At 43.6% G+C, this 24,306-nt stretch overlaps 1 protein-coding gene across 1 annotated transcript in view; it reads right to left on the bottom strand.

The window, feature by feature from the left end:
- Positions 1 to 24,306, bottom strand: part of SLC16A10 (solute carrier family 16 member 10) — a 115,527-nt gene that overhangs the window by 4,017 nt on the left and 87,204 nt on the right. Inside the window, exon 4 of the mRNA XM_025295030.3 lies at positions 7,281 to 7,424. Coding sequence (XP_025150815.1) covers positions 7,281 to 7,424 — 144 coding nt within the window. The remainder of the gene's footprint in view (positions 1 to 7,280; positions 7,425 to 24,306) is intronic.

Genomic DNA, 24,306 nt, shown 5'->3' with positions numbered 1-24,306 from the left:
AAGGACTTTAGGTGGTGACTTTATGAGGTGAGCCCTAATATTTTCCCCATTTTACAGATGAAGCAAGTGATGCTGGGAGGTTTAGTAATCCCAGGTGCAGCCAGCCTGGAAGCCGGGCCTGCCTGGGCAGTAAGTAGCAGGGGCAATGGAACAGTTCCTAGAGGGCTCCCTCTGATGACAGCGGGGCAGGGACGGGAGGGAGAGGCCACAGCGAGCAGCGCTCTGGATCTCCACCTTCATCTGCTCTGTTTGCCCAGGGCTCACTGGGGGACACCAAGCTCGGCAAGGCCTCGGGGCAGCCCCCACCACCTCAGTGCACAGCAGGATCACCTGAGGACAGGGACCCCCAACGGTGGTTTTCACAAGCTCCCCAGGTGACTTTGGCACATGTCATCCACTGACCCCACAATCAGAAACATTCTTGAAAAAGATTTTAAACTCCAAGTTGGGGACTTCTCTGGCGGTCTAGTGGTTAAGGCTCTGTGCTCCCAATGCAGGGGGCACAGGTTTGATTCCTAGTCAGGGGATTAAGATCCCACATGCCACTCAGTGAGGCCGGGGTGGGGGGGAAATCCAAGTTGGTCTCTTTTCTGACACCATTGTATTATATAGCTGAGTAAATACTGCTTTATGGTAGAATTAGTTTAAGACTCAGAGTTGGCTATTTGAAAAAGAAGTCTGGCACTTCACATTTTTTTCCTAAAGAACATGATCTCCACATTCTGATTGTTTATGCTCTACTTAAACATCTTTTCCTCAGATCCAATGTCTGTTAGAGTGGAAGCATAATTCCTTAGTGCTACTTAGTGCTTTGGGCTTCCCTGGTGGCTCAGATGATAAAGCATATGCCTGCAATTCAGGAGACCTGGGTTCAGTCCCTGAGTTGGGAAGATCCCCTGGAGGAGGAAATGGCAACTCACTCTAGTATTCTTGCCTGGATAATTCCACGGACAGAGAAGCCTGACGGGCTACATTCCCTGGGCTTGCAGAGTCAGACATGACTGGGCGATTAACAGACACAGACTGGCTAGGCACTGGGCTTGCAGCCTTAAGGCTGGAAAGAGCTAAGGCCTAGAGGACAGGCCCGGGTCCAGACCTCTGTGACCCTGGTCTTTCTAGACCCGATGCTTCTCATCTACCATCTAGAGTTAAGGAGTTATTGTTATTTAAAAACTAATTAGACCAATCCTAATATTATTTATTAGATACAGTTTTACTCTATCTACAAACACAAAGGAGATAAAATTCCAGCGAACCTGGAATAAAATGTTAGGACATCACGGGGCCAGATTCAATGGGTTTAATGCCCAACCACATCACTGTACTTCTACTAGGTTAGCTTAGAATGCGCTTCCTGTTCTTTTCATATTTTGTTCAGTACAAATCTCCTGCAAGATAAGACAACCAGAGTGAAAGTTGAAAGCTTATAGCACAAAGTCAGTTTTGCTGAATAAACAAATGTTTTCTTGGACCCAATTCATTTAACACGAGACCCAGGCACTTACAGTGCTTATCCTGATTTTTCTATTCTTTTTTGGCCCCTTCAAATTTTTATTCTTTGTTCAGTTTTCTCAGAAATCATTCATATAAGAGTTTCAAGTTTATTATTATATATTTTGAGCACATTATTACTTCTTAATACTTTACCTGACTACAAGCTCTCCTTTTCTCAATTGAAATTATATTAATTTATATTCTCTTTTTCAACTATTTGACAGTATTTAAAACTGTTAAATTTTAACAATAATTGTTAAATAAAAATTATTAGTTGTTATTTAAAGTAAAATTTGTTGGTTTTTCTTTAAGAATTGAATTGATAGAAATTTACACACATTCTCTAGTATCTCTCAGAAAATACCTGGTTACTTCTGCCTTATTTGCAGCTAAATAGTAGTGAGAAATGCTGCTGTTTCTCAGCAGGTGTAACTACCCTAAATGTAGCTAAGTTCAGAGGTAGCAGACCAAGCTGACAAGGACATACCTGCTCCCCACACTCAGGAACACTCCACCCACAAGTAGCGTAGACCGAGGCTTAGCGCGCTGTGCGTGTAGGAAGTTCATCACTTCCCCCAATATCTACTGATCTGTAGATACAAGCCCCCCGTGTGTAGGGTGAGTAATTTAGTATTACAGTCTTTTTTTCCACCCCAAACACAGTAGCTCTGGTTAGATTTAAAAAAGAGATTCAAAGGTTCCTAACCCTTTTCTAGGCTCTGGCACTGCCATTTAATGAGACACTGACTTTTGAGATGTCTTTCTTGCTTCTGCTTCTTAAAACTGTACAGGAAATATCTTCTGTCGTAATATTACAGTCTCTAGAAGAATAACCCCCTGCTTCAGTTAGTTTATGTACCTAAGAACAACAACAAGCAAAGTCCTTGCTATTACAGTTCCCATTTCTGTCACAAAGAACATTTTTGGAGGAAATCTCAGTGGCAGTTTTGCTCAGAAATCTAAGCATAATGACGGAAGAGGAAAAAATGAGCTGCACCTGAATAAGCAGAAGGCACTTTCAGAGGCAGATGCAAATTACATTAATTTATATTCTCTTGGCCACAGTTAGAAACAAGTGTTGCTCCTATGAATTTATTCAATATAAAGTTTGCAGACTCTCAGAGCCTCTGGCTAGGAGTCCACTAGTTGGCAGCAGTGGTCTTCGGGTCCATCACACCAAAGGGAAGTGTTCAGGGCACAGCCGGGCATCCGGCTTCTTCTAAAGCACGCAGCCCTGTGGCAGTGCTTCACCCAGAAGTCTGTCCAGCTTTCCTACTGCACATCAACACCACCATTTCTGCCTGGAGGAGGAACCAGCCCCAATGCCACAGCCCAGGTGAGAAGAGAGACAATCACAGTCTGGTTCCTTGTTCAGGCAGGGGAACTGCTAAATATCTGGATACCATTGCAGAAGTAGCTTATGTTTGGTAAAGCATATACCTTTTATCCCAAGGTATCTTTCAGAAAACATAAAATACTAAAAGGGAACAAAAAACAGCAGCAACAACAACAAAACTGGGCAACGAGGCTCAGTTTGTTTTACAAGCAGAAGTGACTTCCAGAGGAAGATGGATCTAAAAGTGATTCATTTTTCTAAATTACAAAAAAACAATTCTGCATTTCAAAAGTAACTCATGAATATATTCCTGACAAAATTCAAACTGTAGAAAAATGTATACAGTAATAAATGAAAGTCTTCCTTCAACCCCCTCCAACCTCAACCCACACTGTCCTGGTCAGGAATAACCAGTCACTAATTTGATGGTCCTCCCAGACCTTTCCTGTGCACACTCATCGGGGTTTGTCTGCTTACATACATGGATATGATGTCCACACTTTGGTTTACGTCCATGGCACAGAGCAATCTGACACAATGGGAAAGTGATCTTAATCCAAAGCTTTCGATTCTTTCATTAGAGTTACAACTTCTAAACCTTTAAACACGCACACTGTTGAGACAGGTACACAGTAAAAACAGAAATCTGCAATACTGTACTGGTGACTAGAAAGACAGGCCTGCGAAGTTAAGAAGGATGGCTGGGAAGGTGCCAGGACGCAGTCTTCCCTCTCCTAATGAAGTACTCCGGGAACCTCTGCAGAGATTCTCTGTACTTATCATTATTCTGTATAATACATTTCAATCATCTCTTCGCTCAGTATTCAGAATTGTCAGGCTGAAAATACTCGGTTACCCAAGACCTTGCTGGAAGTTTAAATTCAGAACTCTTTAGCAAAAGTGTAAGATATATTCCTAAACTCTGTTACCTATAAGCAAAGATCCCCACATCAGAAAAACCAAGGTCTCCTTTCTTGAGACCTGTTCCAAATCAGGATCTGCCTCAGTATTTAACAGAATATTAAAATGTCACAAAAGCAAGGATTTATTAGTGATCCCCTGGGCAGGCAGTTTACATAAGCTGTCACCATGAATCCTCACACAGCCCTCTGCAGGATCTGGGGGAGACAAGCTGTATCTCACTTTAGAGTCTGTGTTTTTCTGCTCTGCAGCCTCCCCAAATCCAAGATGACTGTGCCCCCAAAGCAGACCACATGGGATGCTGCAAACTGTGTCCCGGGCCTGGAAGCCACTCAGAACTGGTGTCACAGGGACAGGGAGGGAGGAGGACTGCCCTGACAAGGCTGAGCTGTAACAGCAGCAAGAAGCAGGCGTGTCTGAGAAAACCCAGCACCCACGAAAGGAAGGAGAGGAAGGTAGGCTGCAGAAGCATTCCAGCCCTTAACAGTGGGGCCAGAGGGCAAACAGCCAGGCAGGGAGACAGGGAGGGGAGGAGGAATAAGCCGACCTGCAGAGCTGGACTTGATCACAGCAGAGAAGAGCCAAGAATCAAAAACCACACAATTTTTGGGAGTTGGGGCAGGGGAGAGACAGAGCGGGGAGGGCTGTTGGCGGCTCCCAGCAGCACAGGACACCCCTTCTGCTCCACGGGCCTCCCTGGACTGCAGTCACCTCACCTGTGACTCAGCACGCACCACCAGGTGTGACCCTCGCTGTGCCGCACTGTGGCTAACCTTTCATCCAAAATGAAATTACTCATTCTTCACTCACTCCCGTGTAACTGTCGGCCACACGTGGGCCAAGTCAGGAAAGGCTGCTTTCTTTCCTCAGTTACATGAACTACTAACGTACCTGCCCCCTGTTATGTTGTAAACGACCCTACTGTCCCACCTCTGGGGGGAAACCTTTCTAAAGTCAAAGTTGTTTTGGAGTAAAGTGTTGATGTATAAAACACGCCATGACTTTGTCCATCGTGTCACGCGTCTGGCCTCCATCCTCTCTAACCTGAATGCTGTATCATCTCCTCCCTGGTCTCCCTCCCTCTTGCACTCCCACTTCCCTCACAGTCTTCAATCCTCCACACATGGAGCAACCACACCGACTTCAAAATGCAAGATCAGGTCATTCTCCAACAAGGACCTACTATGCTTAAAGTAAAATGTCTCCACCGTGTATTCCAAGGCACTGTTTAATCATGGGGGGAGGCCCCTCCTCTCCCCATGCCCTGCTCTTTCCAACCTCTTCCCAGGCCACTTTGTCTTCTTGAGTTCCCAATCATGCCCAGCTTTTCCCTGCTTCAGGTCTTGCTCTGGGAACTCAAGGACCATGTCTGTATCATGTTTGTATCATCCACCAGGGTCGGGGCTGGTGCTTGGGGCACAGCAGACACTCTTAATAAATGAAAGGAAACCGAAAGCCTGTAAGGCAACAAATGTCCACTAGAGGGCTCCCTTGACACTTGAGAACAAGACTTCTGTTAAACATTCGACAGAGATACCCACAGTTAAGGTGTTAATAAAAGGGGGAATGATCGTTAACACAGAAATACTTTCAAAGGTAGTGTTCTCCCAGCCTTCCACCTATGTGACCAGACTCCTTACTGCGCTGACCGCCTAGATCTACAGAGACACCCACAGCGAGGCAACCTCTGTCCCTCCGAGTTCACATCTGTAAGTGCGATGGCACGCACCTTGAAGGGCTGGGCAAGGAGGGAAGGCGCACTCGGTTCATTGACCACCACGACTGTGTAGTTTTAGAATATTTACATCACCCCAAAAGAAACCCCACTGCCGGTAGGAGTTACTCCCCAGACCCTCCTTCGCTCAGCCACCAGCAACCACTGATCTACACTTCCTGTCCCTGGATCAGCCAATTCTGGACACTAGGTATACAGGGAACCATACAATATGTGGCCTTTTGTGACTGTATGAACCCTGGCCCCTCCTCCTCTGTATTCACCCTTCACAGCTACTAGGTTAAGCTTTATAAAATACAACTCTTGTCACGCCCTTGTATAAAAAAATCCTTAATGGCTCCTGGTAGATTCAGGATTGAGCTCAGCCTCTTCTGTGCTCACAAGGCCCTTCCCAACCTGACTCCTGCCTATTCGCCAGCCAGTCAATGTACTATTCTCTCTTTAGTCCACTCAAACACTGTTTCCCAGACACAGCACACAATGTCACATCTCCATCTCTTTGCCCATGTGGCTTCCTCTGCTTGCAGCACTCTTCTCTGTTTTCCTTATCTATTTAACTGTTACCTCTTAACAGTCCGCCAGCCAAGGGAGCCTGCTCAGACCTCCTCTAGTGATTTAGCTGCTTTGGGCCTGTGTTTCTGTGGCCCCACCTAGCCCCGTTACTTCACTGTGCTGCAACACGGCTTTATCTGTCTCGCCCAGAGACCATTCGTCACGGAGCACACAGATGGTGTTTCATCTGTAGCATTTAGCACAGTACTGGGCATGGAGGAGTCACTTAAATACTAGTGAACAACAGTATGGTCTCGGGACAGCACAGCCCACAACACCCAGAAGGCAATCTGCAGTGAGAAACTCAAAAGACATGCACACTCCTGAATTTCACAGGGATTGCCAAAGGCACATGACCATGAGAACTACGTCAAACATAAAGCATTCTTAGAAAAACGCAAAAGATAGAAAACCATTCTGGTTTGGTGCAATTCCATGACAGAACAAAGAATATTGTTTGTTCACCAATTTCTTATGTTGAAAACCCCAAACTCCGAACTACCCTGGCAGTCCAGCAGTCAAGACTGAGCTCCCTCTGCAAACTGGAGGTTAGGGAACTAAGATCCCACAGCCAAAAAAAAAACCCATACCTCACAACTGATTTTGCCCTTTAAAAGCTGCTTGTTAAAAGGTCTAGAAAATAGTTCTCATGTTTACGAAAGAATTTAAGTAAATAAGTACATGTATGAGCCATTAGGTGACAAGGATAAATCTGCTAGAGGAATAAAGGCTTATTAAGGAAGTATCTGTAAGGGCTTCCCTGGTGGCTCAGTGGTAAAGAATCCACTTGCCAACGCAGAGGGGACAGGTTCAATCCCTGGTCCAGGAATATCCCACATGCCGCAGAGCAACTTCTATTGAGCCCGCGCTCGAGAGCCTGGGAACCACCACCACTGAGCCCACATGCTTCAACCATGGAAGCCCCACACCCCAGAGCCTGTGCTCCGCGACAAGAGACATCGCTGCTATGAGAGGCTTGCGCACCTCAGCAAAGAGCAGACCCCCACACAACCAAGAAGACCCAGAACAGCAAAAATAGAAAAAAAAAAAAAAAAAAAGAATCAAAGCAACACCTCAAGCCCATCTCCACTCCAGAGGCTGACCTGAAAGCATCTCCCTGTACTTCTTAGTTCTCTTGGAAATCCATGCAATAATGCCTGACACTGTGGGATGGGTACATGGGAGGTCATCAATGAGGTTTAAAACTTTACACAGTACAAGATGTTGAAAAAAAAAAAGTACCTGGAGATAAATTTTCTTCACACCAGGCACATAATCCGCAATCCGGCCGAACAGCAGCCGTCCGACTCCTGAAGTGATGCCGATGCACATGAGAACCACCTCTTTATTTTTCTCATCTTGAAACCTTTCATTCACATGTTTCATCTGTAGGCCAAAGAGAAAGAAGCCACGCTAAATGCGGTAGGAAAACTTGACAACTTTTGAGGCTTGGTACAAATGCCTTTTTTTGTACATGTAATAGACTCTCCTCCCAAAGTCAAATTTTTATAAAAATTTGTCTATGATAATTTTTCATAAGAACACATGAAGAAAAAACAACATGGTTTAGCCTGTATAAATAAGAATTTTTATAAGAGGGCTTTAAAAACATTTTTAATAAAAGGTAACCAGCACACCCTTTATCAGTTATCATTGGGCCATGAGCTAAAGGAAGAAAAGAGACCTTTGAACACACCATGCCACAAGGTCACTCAAGGACCCAGCCCGTCATCTGCTCCCCTGAAAGGCAGTTTGAAGGCTCAATTCTGGAGTCTCATCTCTTCTAGGAGGACCTAAACCAAACTGAAATAAGTTACACTGGAGCTTCCAGGATAAAAGCATAAGGCTCTCTTATCTGAGGATCTGCCTATTTGTGTGGCATTAGAACAGATAAAAATACAGAAGAGGCTTAATACAATGGTTAAAAGAAAGGCATGAGAGATTGTGGGCATTTAAGTCCTGTTTCCATCCCTTGTTAGCCCTATGACCTTAGTTAAGTTCTTAACCTCTAGGGCCTCAGCTTCCTTGTCTGTAAAATGGAGACAGCACTAGTACTTCAAGAAGGTGCTTGAAAGGATTAAATAAAATATCTATGTAAAGAACTGAGGGCCTGACACACACTTAAGAGTGATATTAAGTTTAGCCTTCTTGCTAAAGAAGCCTTCCCTCCATGTACAGTCTACTTAGAACAGTGACTGCAGATCTACAACCTGTTTCAAAAGGAGTGCGACTAGCAGGTGCTATACGGGGTGACAGAACCCGTGGCTCAGCACCCACTGTTTAATATAAGCTTTGCTCCCACAGCCCCCAAGTCCCACGCTTTCCACTGCTTGCTCAGCACCACCACTTTCTCATGCTCACCTATCTGTGCTCATGGCAAGGAAAAAAGGCATGTCTGAAACGAAGATCATGGCATCTGGTCCCATCACTTCATGGGAAATAGATGGGGAAACAGTGGAAACAGTGTCAGACTTTATTTTTCTGTGCTCCAAAATCACTACAGATGGTGACTGCAGCCATGAAATTAAAAGACGCTTACTCCCTGGAAGAAAAGTTATGACCAACCTAGATAGCATATTCAAAAGCAGAGACATTACTTTGCCAACAAAGGTCTGTCTAGTCAAGGCTATGGTTTTTCCTGTGGTCATGTACGGATGTGAGAATTGGACTGTGAAGGAAGCTGAGCGCCGAAGAATTGATGCTTTTGAACTGTGGTGTTCGAGAAGACTCTTGCGAGTCCCATGGACTGCAAGGAGATCCAACCAGTCCATTCTGAAGGAGATCAGCCCTGGGATTTCTTTGGAAGGAATGATGCTAAAGCTGAAACTCCAGTACTTTGGCCACCTCATGCGAAGAGTTGACTCATTGGAAAAGACTCTGATGCTGGGAGGGATTGGGGGCAGGAGGAGAAGGGGACGACAGAGGATGAGATGGCTGGATGGCATCACCGACTTGACGCACATGAGTTTGGGTGAACTCCGGGAGCTGGTGATGGACAGGGAGGCCTGGCGTGCTGCGATTCATGGGGTCGCAAAGAGTCAGACACGACTGAGTAACTGAACTGAACTGAACTGTACTTCCACTGCTTTCTCTGCAATCACAGAGCTATTATATCAAACAGTTGTTTCAAACAGTCTCACTGTCCCCTACACCAAACACTGGCCTGAATTCTGAAAGTCCACAAAGCCAGTTTCCCAGAAAGCACGCTGGCCTAGATGATCTGCTGGTGGCACCTGCAGCCTTTCTGGACGGCACTGCCTTAGAAGACCTCCATTTTGCAGTTTTAGGCCTACTTGGGTAACCAATACCATCACATCTCTCTTTTCCCTTTCAAAACTGGTTAACTGTTCTTCCTCACTTTTGTATTTTCACAGTGCTCCAGGATAACTCTCCAAGGAGATGGTCCAGTGGCTAAGATGCTGTGTTCCCAATGCAGGGGGCCCAGGTTCGATCCCTGGTCAGGGAACTAGATCCCACATGCTATACAGGGATCTATCCCACATGCGGTAGCATGCCACAATTAAGACCTGGCTCAGCCAAATAAATAAATATGCAACAACCAGAACAGAATAACTCTCCTAAACACGGCTTCAATCTCATTGATCCCTTATACATCAGCTGACTACATTTATACCCCTTACTTTGGTATTAAAAGCCCTCCATAATCTGTCACTGATCTATCTCTGTACCTTTATTACCTACCAATCCTTGACTCAGAAAACTCAAATGTCTACAGGATTCGGGTAAACAGCAGAAAGGAATAAAAGAGACTTGCTGGAGAAGGACTGCGTACACTGAGTCCCATCATTACCGTATAGGACCTCCTGTGTTGCCAAGTCAACCTCCTGGCTGCCTTTTATTTTAAAGAAAAGTCAGAAATCTGGATTTTTGTGTGGAAATGTTGGCATCTATCTTAAATTTAGAACACTGCGTGATCCAACCCCATGTATGCCAAACACGACATGTCTACAGCTTTGATCTCATCTGGCCCAGCAGGAAGGTTTAATCACGGTGTCACTTAGACACGTCCAACACCTTCTCATCTGTCTACATTTCTGCTGCTGCTTCTCCTGGTTCTCTGCCTCTGCCCAAGTCCCGCCTCTTCTATAAAGCTGTCCTTGATTACCTGACCCTTACATCCCCTTTGGGTTTCTGCCTAGCGTTCATGTGGAGAAGGCAATGGCACCCTACTCCAGTACTTTTGCCTAGAAAATCCCATGGACGGAGGAGCCTGGTAGGCTGCAGTCCATGGGGTCACTAGAGTCGGACACGACTGAGCGACTTCACTTTCACTTTTCACTTTCATGCATTGGAGAAGGAAATGGCAACCCACTCCAGTGTTCTTGCCTGGAGAATCCCAGGGACAGAAAGCCTGGTGGGCTGCTGTCTGTGGGGTCGCACAGGGTCGGACACGACTAAAGCGACGCAGCAGCAGCAGCAGCAGCATTCATGGGCACCTTAAGTACTGAGTGCCCTCCCCAGCCCTTCTGGCATCATAGGTGAGGCTAGTGGTCAAGAACCTGCCTGCCAATGCAGGAGATAAGAAGAGACATGGGTTCGAGCCCTGGGTCAGAAAGATCCCCTGGAGGAGAGCACAGCAACCCACCTCAGCACCCTTGCTTGGAGAATGCCATGGACAGAGGCGCCTGGCAGGCTCACAACCTTCCTTCTTCCATTTCAGCCAGCACCACTGCTGCTGACCCAACCAGCCAGGTCAACACCGGACAGCCATCCTAGACCCAGGTCAACACTGGACAGCCATCCTAGACCACCCCCAACTTCAAATCCAGAAGCCGCCATCCAGTTCCGATGATCTGTCCTCCCAAACCTCTCAGACACCCTCCCTTGGTCCACGCTCCCCACACTGTTTCTACTTTGGGGGATCACTCCTCCCCACACTGTTTCTACTTTGGGGGATCACTCCTCCCCTGGATCTCTACACCCGCTTGAACGTGCCTCGGGCCAGAGCCCTCACTCCTAAACCTCTAACCTGCATTCCTTGCGACCACCAGATGAAGTTTAAATTTTAAATAACACTGCTCCACCACTGTGCCCTTGCAGCCTTCGGGGTAAAGCTCAGACTCCTGGTTTGTCAGATTAAGCCTCACCTCTAGCTGCCTCCTCATGCACCCACGTCGGTGGGTGCTGGCCACGGTGGGCTGGGCTGTCCAGCACTTGAAATGTGGCTAATATGAACTGAGATGTGTAAGTGTAAAACACACAGAAAATTTAGAAACCTTAGTGGAAAAAAAATGTAAAATATCTCAATAATTTCAAAATACCAATTCTTCGTTGGAATAATACTTTGGCTATATTGGCTAAATAAAATATATTATGAAAACATTTCATTTCTGAGGTCTTTTTTCTGTTGTTTTTTTTTTTAACTTTTAAAAATATGACAAAATTTTAAATGACATGTGTCTTGCATTATATTTCTATTGAAGAGTGCTGGTCTAAGAAATTCACTTGTGGACACAAAGATAAAACAGCTGTTGATAAAAGTGACTTCAGACTGGCAAATTCCTCCAGGTCCTTATCAGAGATGGAATACAGCTCAATTCTGAAGAAAATGAATAACCTGATCTGAGGCAGGTGAGATATAATTACAGGAATTCATCAGCTTTATTTGGAATTTGAATTCAGACTCTCATGTATTAATCCACTTTAGGAATCACTCAAAGGATCCAGTATAATTTTTTAAGAGACATTCTTTAGTATTCAAACCAGACTGAATATGCTAGTCATTCTTTTGATGAAACTAAGAACACATGCCGGCTGGACTATTATCCTTTATTAGTGGTTTATTTTTCTTCCCCTGCTCTACACTTTGTAATCCTTAAAAGGAATAATGAGGATAAATGTTTGGGGGTCTTGTGAAATAATGGTAAATTTGGTAAATTCAAATTATGCTTAAGTGGAAACTTCCTTCTTCAGCTATAACGGGCCTTATTTCATTGAATTTTGTTATTGTTGTTGAAACAAAGCAAGAACTTCAGCTTCTAAAACCTCCTTTCCTACCCTCAGCCAAAATTTTCAAAGTTAAGCTGTGGTTTATTTTGTTTGTCTTTTGGTTTTGTTTGGGCAGGAAATAAGGGAACTGGAGAACAGCATCTGGGGAGGCGGCATCTATTGGTCCGACAGATCTTTCTCATTGAGGAAACAGCCCGCGGGAGAGCTGGTGTATTCTACCAGCCTGGGCCCCCCACTACTGCTGCAACTATTCCCGGAATCCCCACCCATCCTTCATCCTCTGGAGACTGGCACACAGTTTAGTTTAGCAGAAGGCACAAGTACTGGCAAAACTGGTATTTCCAATAACAGTCACATGGGCAGGGACTTGAAGATGTTGACCAGATGTTCCCATGTTTAACCTAACTTATTTAAACCAATACAAAGCTCTTATTAGAAGCCATTACCTACATAGGGGATAGGCTCTGCCAGTGGCTTCATCGGTCAAGAGTCTGGCTGCAGTGCTCGAGACCTGGGTTTGATCCCTGAGTCAAGAAGATCCCCTGGAGGAGGGCATGGCAACCCACTCCAGTATTCCAGCCTGGAGAATTTCATGGACAGAGAAGCCTGGCAGGCTATAGTCCGTGGGGTCTCAACGAGTCAGACACAACTGAGTGACTAACACTTCACTTCAACAGGGGAAAACATCATTTTTAGAACAGTGGTTTTAAAACCGACTTTATCCAAATGTGGAAGTGCCTTTAGGGCAGGGACTAGTCTTTTGTTTCTATTCTAAACGTGTTTACTCCAGGGCTGCATACCTCTTAGGGATGACCAGAGCCTGGCTACTGCCTGCTCTTGAAACATTTTCCATCATTCCAACAACAACTGAACTTCATCAGTCACAGAAGCCATTTTTAGACTGGGTGAAACACTCTTTTTGTTTTGTTATCCAAAGATAACCAAGAACTTAAAACCCATCATAGTTTCTCACTCCTTTTCCATGGGTGAAAGAAGGGAACAAGACACGCGAGCTCAGGGTTTGCACTCTTCCCTCCTAACCATCCCCACTTCAAGTAAAGGGCGATTCAGCCTCTCTCCATGGAGGACACGATTCTGATCAGCCAAGTGAAGGGAGAAGCTCCTCCCCACTTGCTGGAGCCTACAGCCAGTGCCTAAGAAGGTGACCCTCTCACGGCGCTGGCCTCAGCCTGGCTTCTCCCCCTCTCACCTCTTCCCGACGTGAGGCACAGCTGCAGACACTGAGACATTAGGTAGTGCTCTTCAGCTGAGAAGCCAGGCTGAGTCTTCTGGCTCCGAGAGCCAACGGTGAAGGAAGCCCAGCAGGCAGCCATCGTATGGAACCAGCTCCAGTACAGCTGATGCAGTGCATTAGAAACTCAAGCTTCTCCTTGACGGGTGGTTTCACAACAGAAGATGGCCCAGCAGAAGGGAACCTCAACTCACTTTATCTACAGAAGCCCCTGAAATCCAGTGACACTGCTGCTGCTGCTAAGTCGCTTCAGTCGTGTCCGACTCCGTGTGACCCCATAGACGGCAGCCCACCAGGCTCCCCCATCCCTGGGATTCTCCAGGCAAGAACACTGCAGCGGGTTGCCATTTCCTTCTCCAATGCATGAAAGTGAAAAGTCAAAGTGAAGTCGCTGAGTCGTGTCCGACTCCTAGCGACCCCATGCACTGCAGCCTTCCAGGCTCCTCTGTCTATGGATTTTCCAGGCAAGAGTACTGGAGTGGGGTGCCATTGCCTTCTCTGACACTATGCAGCTGCAAAACAAGGAGCTCACTGGTCCAAAAGATGCAATAACTGGGGAGCTCCCTGGCAGTCCAGTGATTAGGACTTGGTGCTGAGCGCCTGGGTTCGATATATGGTTGGGTAAGATCCCACACGGCTGGCAGTGTGGGGAAAAAAAGAAAAAGTCCAATAATCACCTACAGTACTGCTTTCTAAGACTGAGTGTTATCTGGCCATGTGATAAACAGTTATTAGCCTCACTGTCCTCCCCTCCACCAACACCATTTTAAGGGGATGGGTGGTCTTCATTTAATATCTTTTATATAATTTATTACAAAAAAATGATAAAACTTTGGTACATACAAGTTAAATTATGTATCATTAGGGGATAGCAGTTAAAAGAGGAAAACTACTGAAGATGTAGAACAAAAACAACTTTATTTCTGACAGCAGACTTGTAACAGCTGACTGACTCAAGTAGCAAGTGCTAACAAAGGCAGTATTTCAGGAAGGCCAGGAAAGCAGGGTAAAAACAGGCCCAGTAGAGCACTGCAGGCTATGGGGCTAATGGAACAACTGCCTCTGCAGAACTGAGGGGGAAAAACCAAACCCTATTTATCATCCACTGTTGCTGCAGTTACTATGCCCTTTGGGAGAGAACTGATTCCAGGCAGCAGTCATTACCTGTCCTTGTCTCATTCCCCGATCCTCGGCCCTCCTCATCAGACCCACACCATCAAGCTGAGAAGGAGGCAGACAACAGGTAGTCCTGTTGCAGTCCTTTCGGTGGGGACAAGGGACCTGTATCATTTACATTTACATGGTACCTTCAAAAACGGGATAATAAATGCCACACCATATTTTCAGGGCTGTGGAATTCAGAATTTCTCCAGCTTCCTACTTCCCCACAGGGATGCTGAGTTCCGAGCACTTCCGCTCTCTCGCTCTTCCTGAGCAAGTTAATCTCTTCTAACCCGAGACTAGCAGGTTCCGCTTGTTGCCTCTTCCTTGCATGCAATTTAATTTCTAAGAACACATCCTTCCAACACCCGAAAAGCTACTCCATAACTCTTTAAGTGGAGTATTTAAGTGTATTCTACTTAAATATACTCTTTTTAAAGGCAATCACAAAGAAAAGAGCCTGGTTCCTTTAAAAATTACATGTACATTTGAAAGGCAGTAGAAGGCTGCTAGAGTAGTTAATGGATAATCTCAGATTTTGTTGCAAATCAAAACTTTATACTACCCTTTGACTTCAAAGAACGATGAACGGAAATCTGAATGGATTGAGGGTTTGGTTTGTTTTTTTCTTTCTTTTTTACAATAATTGTGTTTTTTTCCATCTTTGTTTTTGCTAAGAAAGTAAGTCAGCACTGCAGGGCATCCCTGAGAAAGTTTTACATGAGTACAGTACACCAGCAAGTCCAGTGAGGTGACTACAGATAGCAGAAAACTAAGCCCACAGATTTGGGTACATAAAATTAATCCCTTTACACCATTTAATATTGAAATAGGACTTTATGGCCATTAAGACAAGTGCTGATTAGGGCAGCCTCAAAAATCATTTTAACATGTTAAATCTGATCAACTGTGCTTTGAAGTAAAACAGCTCTAAGATGTACTTGAAGTGAAAACACAGAATCTCCTTGGCTGCCAACATTTTTAAGGGCTAATATCTTAGGCAGCCCACTGTCTCTTTACTAATAAGGTACCTGTTGCAATTAAAGCCGTGGCATGGGTACTGCCTGCCTCCCCAGGAGCTAACCCAGTGGAGGGCAGACCTTTGCCCTGGCAGGACTCTAGGAGGCATGGGCAGTTGGCCCTGCTTGTTTTTTTAAACGGCCAGTCTTTCCATTTCATTGAGATGGGTTTCCATGGTTGCCGGTAATCACACACGGCACTACTAAGACACATAAAAGTCAAGACTGAGAAAAGGGAAGCGTTTCCAGGAACTTATTTAACAGCCACCAAGGGGTAGAAAAAGACGAGTTCTAAAGGAAGGAAGGTAGCTGATGGTTTGGAAATCCCTGATTTGAAAAACATTTTCTAACTCTAAAAATTCTTAAGACCTGATTATTTTTCTCTGTTTTTTTTTTTTTTCCAAAAATAATTTTCCTTTGATTAAAACAAAGGTCATCCTTGACATAGTATTGTTTAGGTGAGATTTGGCAAAATGTTTCAGAGGAATTATCTGTCAAAACCAATCTGGATTTAGAAGCTTCCCTGGTAGCTCAGAGGTTAGAGTGTCTGCCTGCAGTGCAGGAGAGCTGGGTTTGATCCCTGGGTTGGGAAGATCCCCTGGATGAAGGAAATGGCAACTCACTCCAGTATTCTTGCCTGGAAAATCCATGGACAGAGGAGCTTGGTGGGCTATATACTCCATAGGGTAGCAAAGAGTTGGACACAACTGAGCGACTTCACTTTCTTTCAAATGATCCTAAATTATAGAAGTTAAAATGAACTTAATCTTAAAAAATAAATCACTAGGGTTTTTACATAACTTGAAGTTATTAGTGACCCTGACAATATCCATGCCAGATAGTTCTCATATTATCAAAAATTATTCTCATCCTTCTTGAACTATGAAACATGTTTAATCTGTTGGTTGATTTAACTTTTATTCATTCCACCCAAATCCAAATATGATTCTGAACAGCTTTCTTGGAGCCTTGCTCATGGCACACCAAGGTCGCCACTCCCTCAGACCCCTGGCTCCTGGCTAGACTGGATGGACACAGTGGACTGTGAACTGTGGAGCCAGGGCCCATCTCTGAAGGAGGTGGATTGCCTCTTCTCTGGTCGGGATGGCTCGGGAAGGCTCCACTGTGGTCCCCAGCATGCCTGCATGACTGCCTAACGCTTCAGGACAGCACTTTGAAGGTACAAAGCGGTAGCAAGGTCTCCACAGATGCAGACCCCTGGTTGTGGTTAATGCTTTTCTGAGGCATCACTGAGTTTCCATGTTTTCATTTATTTTTTTTTAAGGGAGGAGGTGATACATGCTCTTCTAAACTTACTCTTGGATTCATCTGGTGATAAAATCACCCATCAGCTAAATGTACATGCAGATGGACAGGTGTGGGTTATGGAGTTTCTAGTCAACAGCTGAACTGCGTGAACTTAGAAAAATAGTCCAAAATGAACAAACGCAGCCAGCAAAAGGCTAGTTCAATTAAGGCTGAATTTTTGAAGTTTAAGATAGACTTTGTCTTAAAATAGGAAGGGATAACTTCAGAAAGTATTATTTAAATCACTAGAATTCTGGGTAATTTGATAATGACCCTGGAGCATTATTAGTTCTTACTTAGCTTCTTGATTTTGCCCTTAATTTTAAAGTGATAAAAGACTGATCCTTCCACGAAAATTCTACCTTCTTCTAACCTCTCCTCACTAAGATTCTTTCAGGCTAGTGATGCTGGCTAGAGAACCCTTTTACCAAAAGCCTTCTGGCCTCCTTTCTCCTTCAGTCTTTCTAAGGCACACCACAGAGCTTGTCTTCTTTACTAATATCTAAGAGTTATCTCTTAAATTCTCTCCCTAGGATCACATCACATTTTTTAAAAATTATCTGAATAAAGATCAAAAATCATTAGGATTGGGGAATTCTTTGGCAGCCCAATGGTTACGACTCCATACTTCCACAGCAGTGCGCATCAGTCTGATCCCTGGTCAGGGAATTAAGATCCTATATATGCCTCGTGGGATGGCCAAAAAAGAAAAAAAATAGGATTAACCTCAGATCTCCCTTCCACTGCTGCCATTTTCACATACTTCTGAAATTGTCTATCCCAATTTTTTACCCCCTCTTTAAAGAATAAGACTACTTCAGAGTCGGGGTGAGGCGGTGGTGACTAACATTATTTTAGACATGTTCGGTCCTGACTTGTGATTTTAAAGCATTCAGGAAGAAAAGGACCACACCTCTGCAGGATAGATAAGAAAGTAGAAAGCCTGAGTGCCCTGGATTAAGGCAGCGGGCATGACTCTCAGTCTTTTGTAGAGTTAGAAGGCCTAGGCAGAGCAGGTAAAAAAGTCTTTGAAATTGTGAGCTCTGTTCCTTACAGAGTCTAAGATCTTGGACATCACTTCCTTGGTTTCAAGTCGACACTGCACACTGCTTCACTCCCTTGGAGGGATGTTCTGGAAATCTACAGAGGCTATTTTTATCTGATATAGTTGTGCCCAAACACTGCCTTTTTTCCAATTAATTTTTTATTTTAATAATTTTTTTTATCACATAACATTTACCATTTAAGCCATTTTAAAGTGTATACAGTCAGTGGCATTAAGTACATTCACGTTCTTATGTAACTATCACCACCACCCATCTCCAGAACTTCTTCACTTTCTCAAACTGAAACTCGAAACCCATTAAATAATCTCTCCCCTCTTCCCCCTTCTAAAGTCCCTGGGAGCCCTCACTGTACTTCCATCTCTCTGAATCTGACTCCCCTAGGTGCCTCATCTAAGTTAAATCATACACTTTGTATCTAGTTTATTTCATTTAGCATAATGTCTTCAAGGTTCCTCTGTGTTGTCACATATATCCCAAACATTACCTTTTAAAATACGTATTATTTTATCCAAAAACTACTGTTTATTTCTTTTTATGTTACAAGTGGGGCATTACTGATTTTTTAAAAAATTATGTGTACAGGTAGGTTTTATGACCTAGGAATTTGGTTTCAGGAGAGAAAAGGAGGCGCCAGGTCTGACACACTACTCTAGATGTGTGACAGGGCAGCTGTGAAGGCGAATGTGACACTAACTTAGCACCTCACGAGGAGACGTGGGACGGGGACCCCAGGACCGGGCATCCCGACTCCAGGACTCAGGGCGGCCCTGAAAGCTGGAGACCAGGAGCCAGGAGACACCGGCAGGGAGCTGTGAGAAGTCCCTAGGACAGCTCCCGAGGAGTCAGACATGTAAAAGGAAGCTGTGTGTTCACAGGAGCAAACCCAGGGATACCCGATTTATGTTGAGGTTTTTACCATGCTTCATAAATTAAATAATCAACACATGGGAGCACTTTATATCCTACAGATGTGTGCAGGGGTCACAAGGCTGCGGCAGAATCTGCTAGTCTATGTGGTGGAGATCCACTCAGACATCCCATTCTCCTGGAAGCACATGGTACAAGGTATGAGAGAGGGTATTCCACCTTAGCAGGGCCGACTATATACTGACTACGTACCTCTAGCCACCCATTTCCGTATCTTTAAATTACTCCTCATCGACACTAGTCTAGATAAACATACTTTTACTTCCACCTTGTCACTAATTACACATGTGTGATCAGAGAAAGTCTCAAAACCAATTAACTCCTCTCCACAAGAGTTGAAGAACATAAAGCACAATTAGAACAGAAAAACTGTCAGGAGTAGGGAAATTACTAGACTTCATACTCCAGCAACTCAACCAACCTATAAGCTCAGCCTCAAACTGGTCAAAACGATTTGCGTGCTGGGGGCTGGGATGCAGCAGTGAAGAGGAGGCTCTGTCCCTACCCTTGTCCCGTCTGCCTTACTTGGTTCTTCTTTATCATTTCATGAGGTGTTAGGACCCTCCCCACACAAAATGCCCCAGTATATGTTGTAGATAAATCCACAGTCTTCACCAGCCTTTCCCATACGTACACTGAACACATCATACAGTAGGAGGGCCTAACCAAAACACACTACTGCTGCATTCCAACTTAACGTAAAATCAGATACTCTTCAATGTTTGAGGATTTCTTTCTCCACCATAAATCTTAAATCTTTCAGCTGTATGGGGCCCACATTCTAGGGATAATTTTCATGCCTGAATAAACCATCCATCACTTCTAAAAACTAGTGTTGAATTATTTGTAAATACATATTATTATTTGTAAGTACATATTATTTTTGGCTAATTAAGAACTCCAGGAGTTGGTGATGGACAGGGAGGCCTGGCGTACTGTGATTCATGGGGTCGCAAAGAGTCGGACACGACTGAGCAACTGAACTGAAATATAATTTGGAAGACATGACAAGCTTACTCTACCTTACTAAAAGCAGCAGCTCTGTTTTCATTTATCTGTAAATGATTCATTTCTAGATTTCTTTTGTATTATATATTGTCTTCCTATCATGTTCCTATACTGCTGCTGCTGCTGCTAAGTCACTTCAGTCGTGTCCGACTCTATGTGACCCCATAGACGGCAGCCCACCAGGCTCCCCCGTCCCTGGGATTCTCCAGGCAAGAACACTGGCGTGTGTTGCCATTTCCTTCTCCAATGCATGAAAGTGAAAAGTGAAAGTGAAGTCGCTGAGTCGTGTCCGACTCTTCGCGACCCCATGGACTGCAGCCCACCAGGCTCCTCCGCCCATGGGATTCTCCAGGCAAGAGTACTGGAGTGGGGTGCCATTGTCTTCTCCGGTTCCTATACTAGTGTACTACAATTCAGAAGAAAAAAAATACTCAAAAAACCAGCTAGCTTTTTTTGGATGAAACTGTTCTAAAGATATGGAACTTCACCATTAATGAGTCACAAGTGGCCAGAGAAGTAAAGATCCTTATTCATCTCAAGTAGGAGAATGCTGGTGAATACTGCCTAAGGCACAAAACTGGTAAATGGGCAAATTTTCACTAACCTGAGTAGTCAAATTGCAGCAGATGGTGAGATCTGCAGGGAAATAAATGCAAGGTTAGAAAAGCAAGAAAAGCATAGACACCACTGAAAAAAATCTGAAAAAAGTGGGGATAAAGTGATGGTGAGAGGATATCTACTCACTCATGTAATAACCACAGGAGAACTGAGGACTGCAGTTAGAGGATGTTAAGTAGTGAATGAGGTATCTGCAGAAAAAGCAATGCTTGGGTCCTGTGCAAGAATTTTTCATTTCTAACATACAGATTTTAATATAATACATCAGATAAAAATAAGTTGAATGAAAAAATTCATTGACTGTTGGCTGGCCTTAAAGACAGAAACTGGAGAATTTCCATGCCATAGGCTTCCTGTGGGCAACAGGAAGCCATCTCATTTTTCTGTCTTCTAAATACCTACTGCTGCCCTTCACCCAGAGAATGCACCTACCAGCACCTCCTCAAATGGGTTGTCGCTGATTTACAAACTGAGGTCACGTCCCACCGCCACCTTCCATCTCATTTTACTGCCTTCAAAGAAAATATACTATTTGAAAACTACCTTGTTTATTCACGGGGTTACTGTTTACTGAGCTCCCTGAGAATAGAGACTACAGCCCTCCTCAGCACTGCAATCCCACATCTGAAGGCACCCGCAGGTGCCTGGTGAGTATCTATCAGGTATGCACTTGAATCTGCTCAATTTGAATCCGCACAACTGAGTCGTAATTCCTGAGAGGGAATTACACATGCAAGAAAATACAGCAGCGACAAAGGAATAACTCACCCTAACTCTATCCTAGGAACATCCCTGCCACTTACTGTGCAACTCTGCGCAAAAGAAAACCTCTCTTTTGGTCCAGGTTCTTATCTATTAGTAGGAGAGACCAGTATCAATGCTGCTTTCCTCATAAAAGGCTGCTGTGAGAGTTGAATCAGAAAATATATCTGTGAAGTGAATTCCTTCCTATCTTTAGGGAAGTCCACTGGGATGGGAATGAATGAATGAAATGAAATGGAAATAAATGAACAACAAAACATTTCCAGACCACATAATAAGGAAAAAATTTAGCAGGGGTGTGTGTGTGTGTGTGTGTGTGTGTGATCAGCACACAGTAAATTCTGATATTTAAATCAATACACTATACAAAGAAATATTCTTGTTGTCAAGGAAATCTTATAAGCATGCTTTTGAATGAAAAAACAAAACTTACTTAAATTAGAAAATCTTGGTGAAAAATCTTGATTATTTTTTATTCTGCAAAGTACCAAAACATTCTGCATAGCTAATAAATGTCAAAGTAACAATAAAGATAATCAGAATAATAAACCCAAATCAAGAACAAAAAGGAGGGAGGGAGGGAGGTAAGGCAAAAATGAAATTTAACCCCTAGTATTTAAACTTTATTGTTTAGCATCCAGGCTAAAAACAAAATTAAAATGTCAACTCTGCCTCTTTTATCTGGTTATAGTGCCAGAAGACTGAGATAGGGCAACTCTTCAGGTTATATAATCCCAATGGAAATCATTTTTAAAATGTTTCCAAAACTCTGCAATCACCATCCCAGGGCTGAGGACATGTAATGGGCCTCCAGGCCTTTCTCCTGTCAGAACCTTACAAGAAACAGATAAACAAGGCAGGTGAGGTCAGCTCAGCTGCCCAGACCTGGCCCCATATACAGTCACCTCTGGTTTAGATGAATTCTGCTATGAACCCTGCATCCTTGGGGCTCAGCCACTCAATAACTGTAACTTTGAGCTCTAAATATATCCATGAAAGAAAGATGACAAAACCAGTACAATCGCTGCTGGCAACTCTGAATACCTGGACTGTGTCAAAATGGTGAGGTGACCTCCAGACTGGGAAAGGAACCCCATAAACTGATGAGGGTTGTGTTAAATAAGCCAACTTCATTCCTCTAATGATTCAGTTTCCACTACATACACATTTCAGGCTAGGATAAGCTTCCATTCATTTTCCGTGGATATTCTTGCATGTTATGGTGCCAGGTTCTACCATTTTTATAACTATGTGACTTTTGGCAAGCAACTTAACCTTTCTGTGTCTTAACTACTTTACCAGTTTTTTTTTTTAAGTACCATTAAATGACCTGTACACTCCATTCAACTCCTAATTTACTATCATACTTTTTTTAAAGGCATTTAAATATTTATATTTTACTTCAAAGCCACGCATTTAAGAAGACCAAGCTCAAGCCTCAAGCTCAAGGCTGCACCAGGCACCAGCCTTACAACCCTGAGCAAGTTGTCTTAATAACCCCAAGTCCAGTTCCTCTCCTGCTAAATGGAATCTGATCCTGCCCATCTTGTAGGGTGGCTCTGAGGCTCCAGCAAGAGATAATACTTGTGGGATAGTCTTAGAAAGTAAATGTTAATAAAAGTGTTGGAAATAAAAATACTATGTTTAAAAGAAACTTAGGAGTTAAAATAAACCCTCGTGTGGCTGTGATGACTGGGCATACAGGATGCTAAACCATGCTCTGAAGATTGAATGCTGCAGTTGTTCTGGCCCTGTTACTCTGACAATAAATCAGTTCAACTTGACATGGATGCAGACACAGCTGGACTACGTAACTGCACATCAGTTGTCCATGTTTGCAATTTTGCCTCCAAACTAACTACAGTTAAATGAGCTTTTCTCCAATTTGTTATGAGGGAATATAAACTTTCTGATGATAAGTGAGTTGCCAAAAGGTAGAGGAGTGAAAAAACTAGATACAGATAATGGGGCTGGAAAGCAAAGGGGAAAAGGGACAGTGGCATCTGGGGGCAGATACGTAAGAGACGTGCACCCCTCAAACTTTCTTTGGATCTAGAGACGCTTCCCTACATCATGAATACGTAAGTTACCTTCTCCCTCGATACTCTGTAATCACTGGAGTTAGTGTCTGTGAGGGCTTTTCCAAAGAAATGTCCCAGAACCTAGAGAGAAGGTTAAACTAGCAGAAGGTACTCTCAATTGATCAGACAATTCTCTCCAACCACCAGAGCCACCTGGGAAATGCAGGGTGAAAGGCAATGTCCAGGTTTACCCTCATACCTTTAAGAGTCTTCAAATTAATATTTCTGTTGTGTTAATTCTCTATCATAACAATTTATTTTCTAGTTGACAGAAAAATCAGGATAGGACCCCTTATCAGCTAAATTTAGGTTCCTCAAACTTGAAAAAATTTTGATATTAATCCGACGAGTTGACGGATAAAGCAAATATCCCTATTACAGTTAAATTTTGAGATTTTTCTAGAGAATATTATATTTTAACAAATAAAACATGAGACAATTAAACACAAAGACCTGGCGAAATTTATAAATTAACAAGACAGAAAAACAGATACAGAGGATAAACTAGTGGTTATCACTGGGGAGAGGAAAGGGGTGAGGGGCAAAACAGGGAATAGGGTATGAAGAGGTACACACTATTATGCTTAAGTAAGCTACAAGGACATATTGTACAGCATGAGGACTAAAGCCAGTATCTTATAACAACTTTAAATATCTTGCAATAAATTTTATTATAGATTTATAAATGAATTTATATAGATTTATAATAAATTTATATAATTTTTTAAATCTATAAAAATATTGAATCACTATGTTGTATACCTGAAACTAATATAATATTGTAAATCAACTATACTTCAATTAAAAAAAAAAGAAAAAACATTATAGATATGGTGAGGGGACAAGAGAAGCAACAGTTTCTCCAATGCTTTTAGGGCCTTCTCAGGAAACTTCAGTGTCTTAGGACACTTCACAGGGCTTCCCAAGTGGCACTAGTAGGAAAAAAAAAACCCGCCTGCCAACGCAGGAGACATGAGAGACCCAGGTTTGATCCCTGGGTTGGGAGGATCCCCTGGAGGAGGGCATGGCAACACACTCCAGCATTCTTGCCTGGAGAATCACATGGACAGAGGAGCCTGGGGAGCTACGGTCCAT

The sequence above is a fragment of the Bubalus bubalis genome, chromosome 10 (assembly GCF_019923935.1).
Source record: "Bubalus bubalis isolate 160015118507 breed Murrah chromosome 10, NDDB_SH_1, whole genome shotgun sequence".
NCBI classification, from domain to species: Eukaryota; Metazoa; Chordata; class Mammalia; order Artiodactyla; family Bovidae; genus Bubalus; species Bubalus bubalis.
Note: the sequence above shows the minus strand (reverse complement) of the source record. Positions and strands in the feature narration are given on the sequence as shown.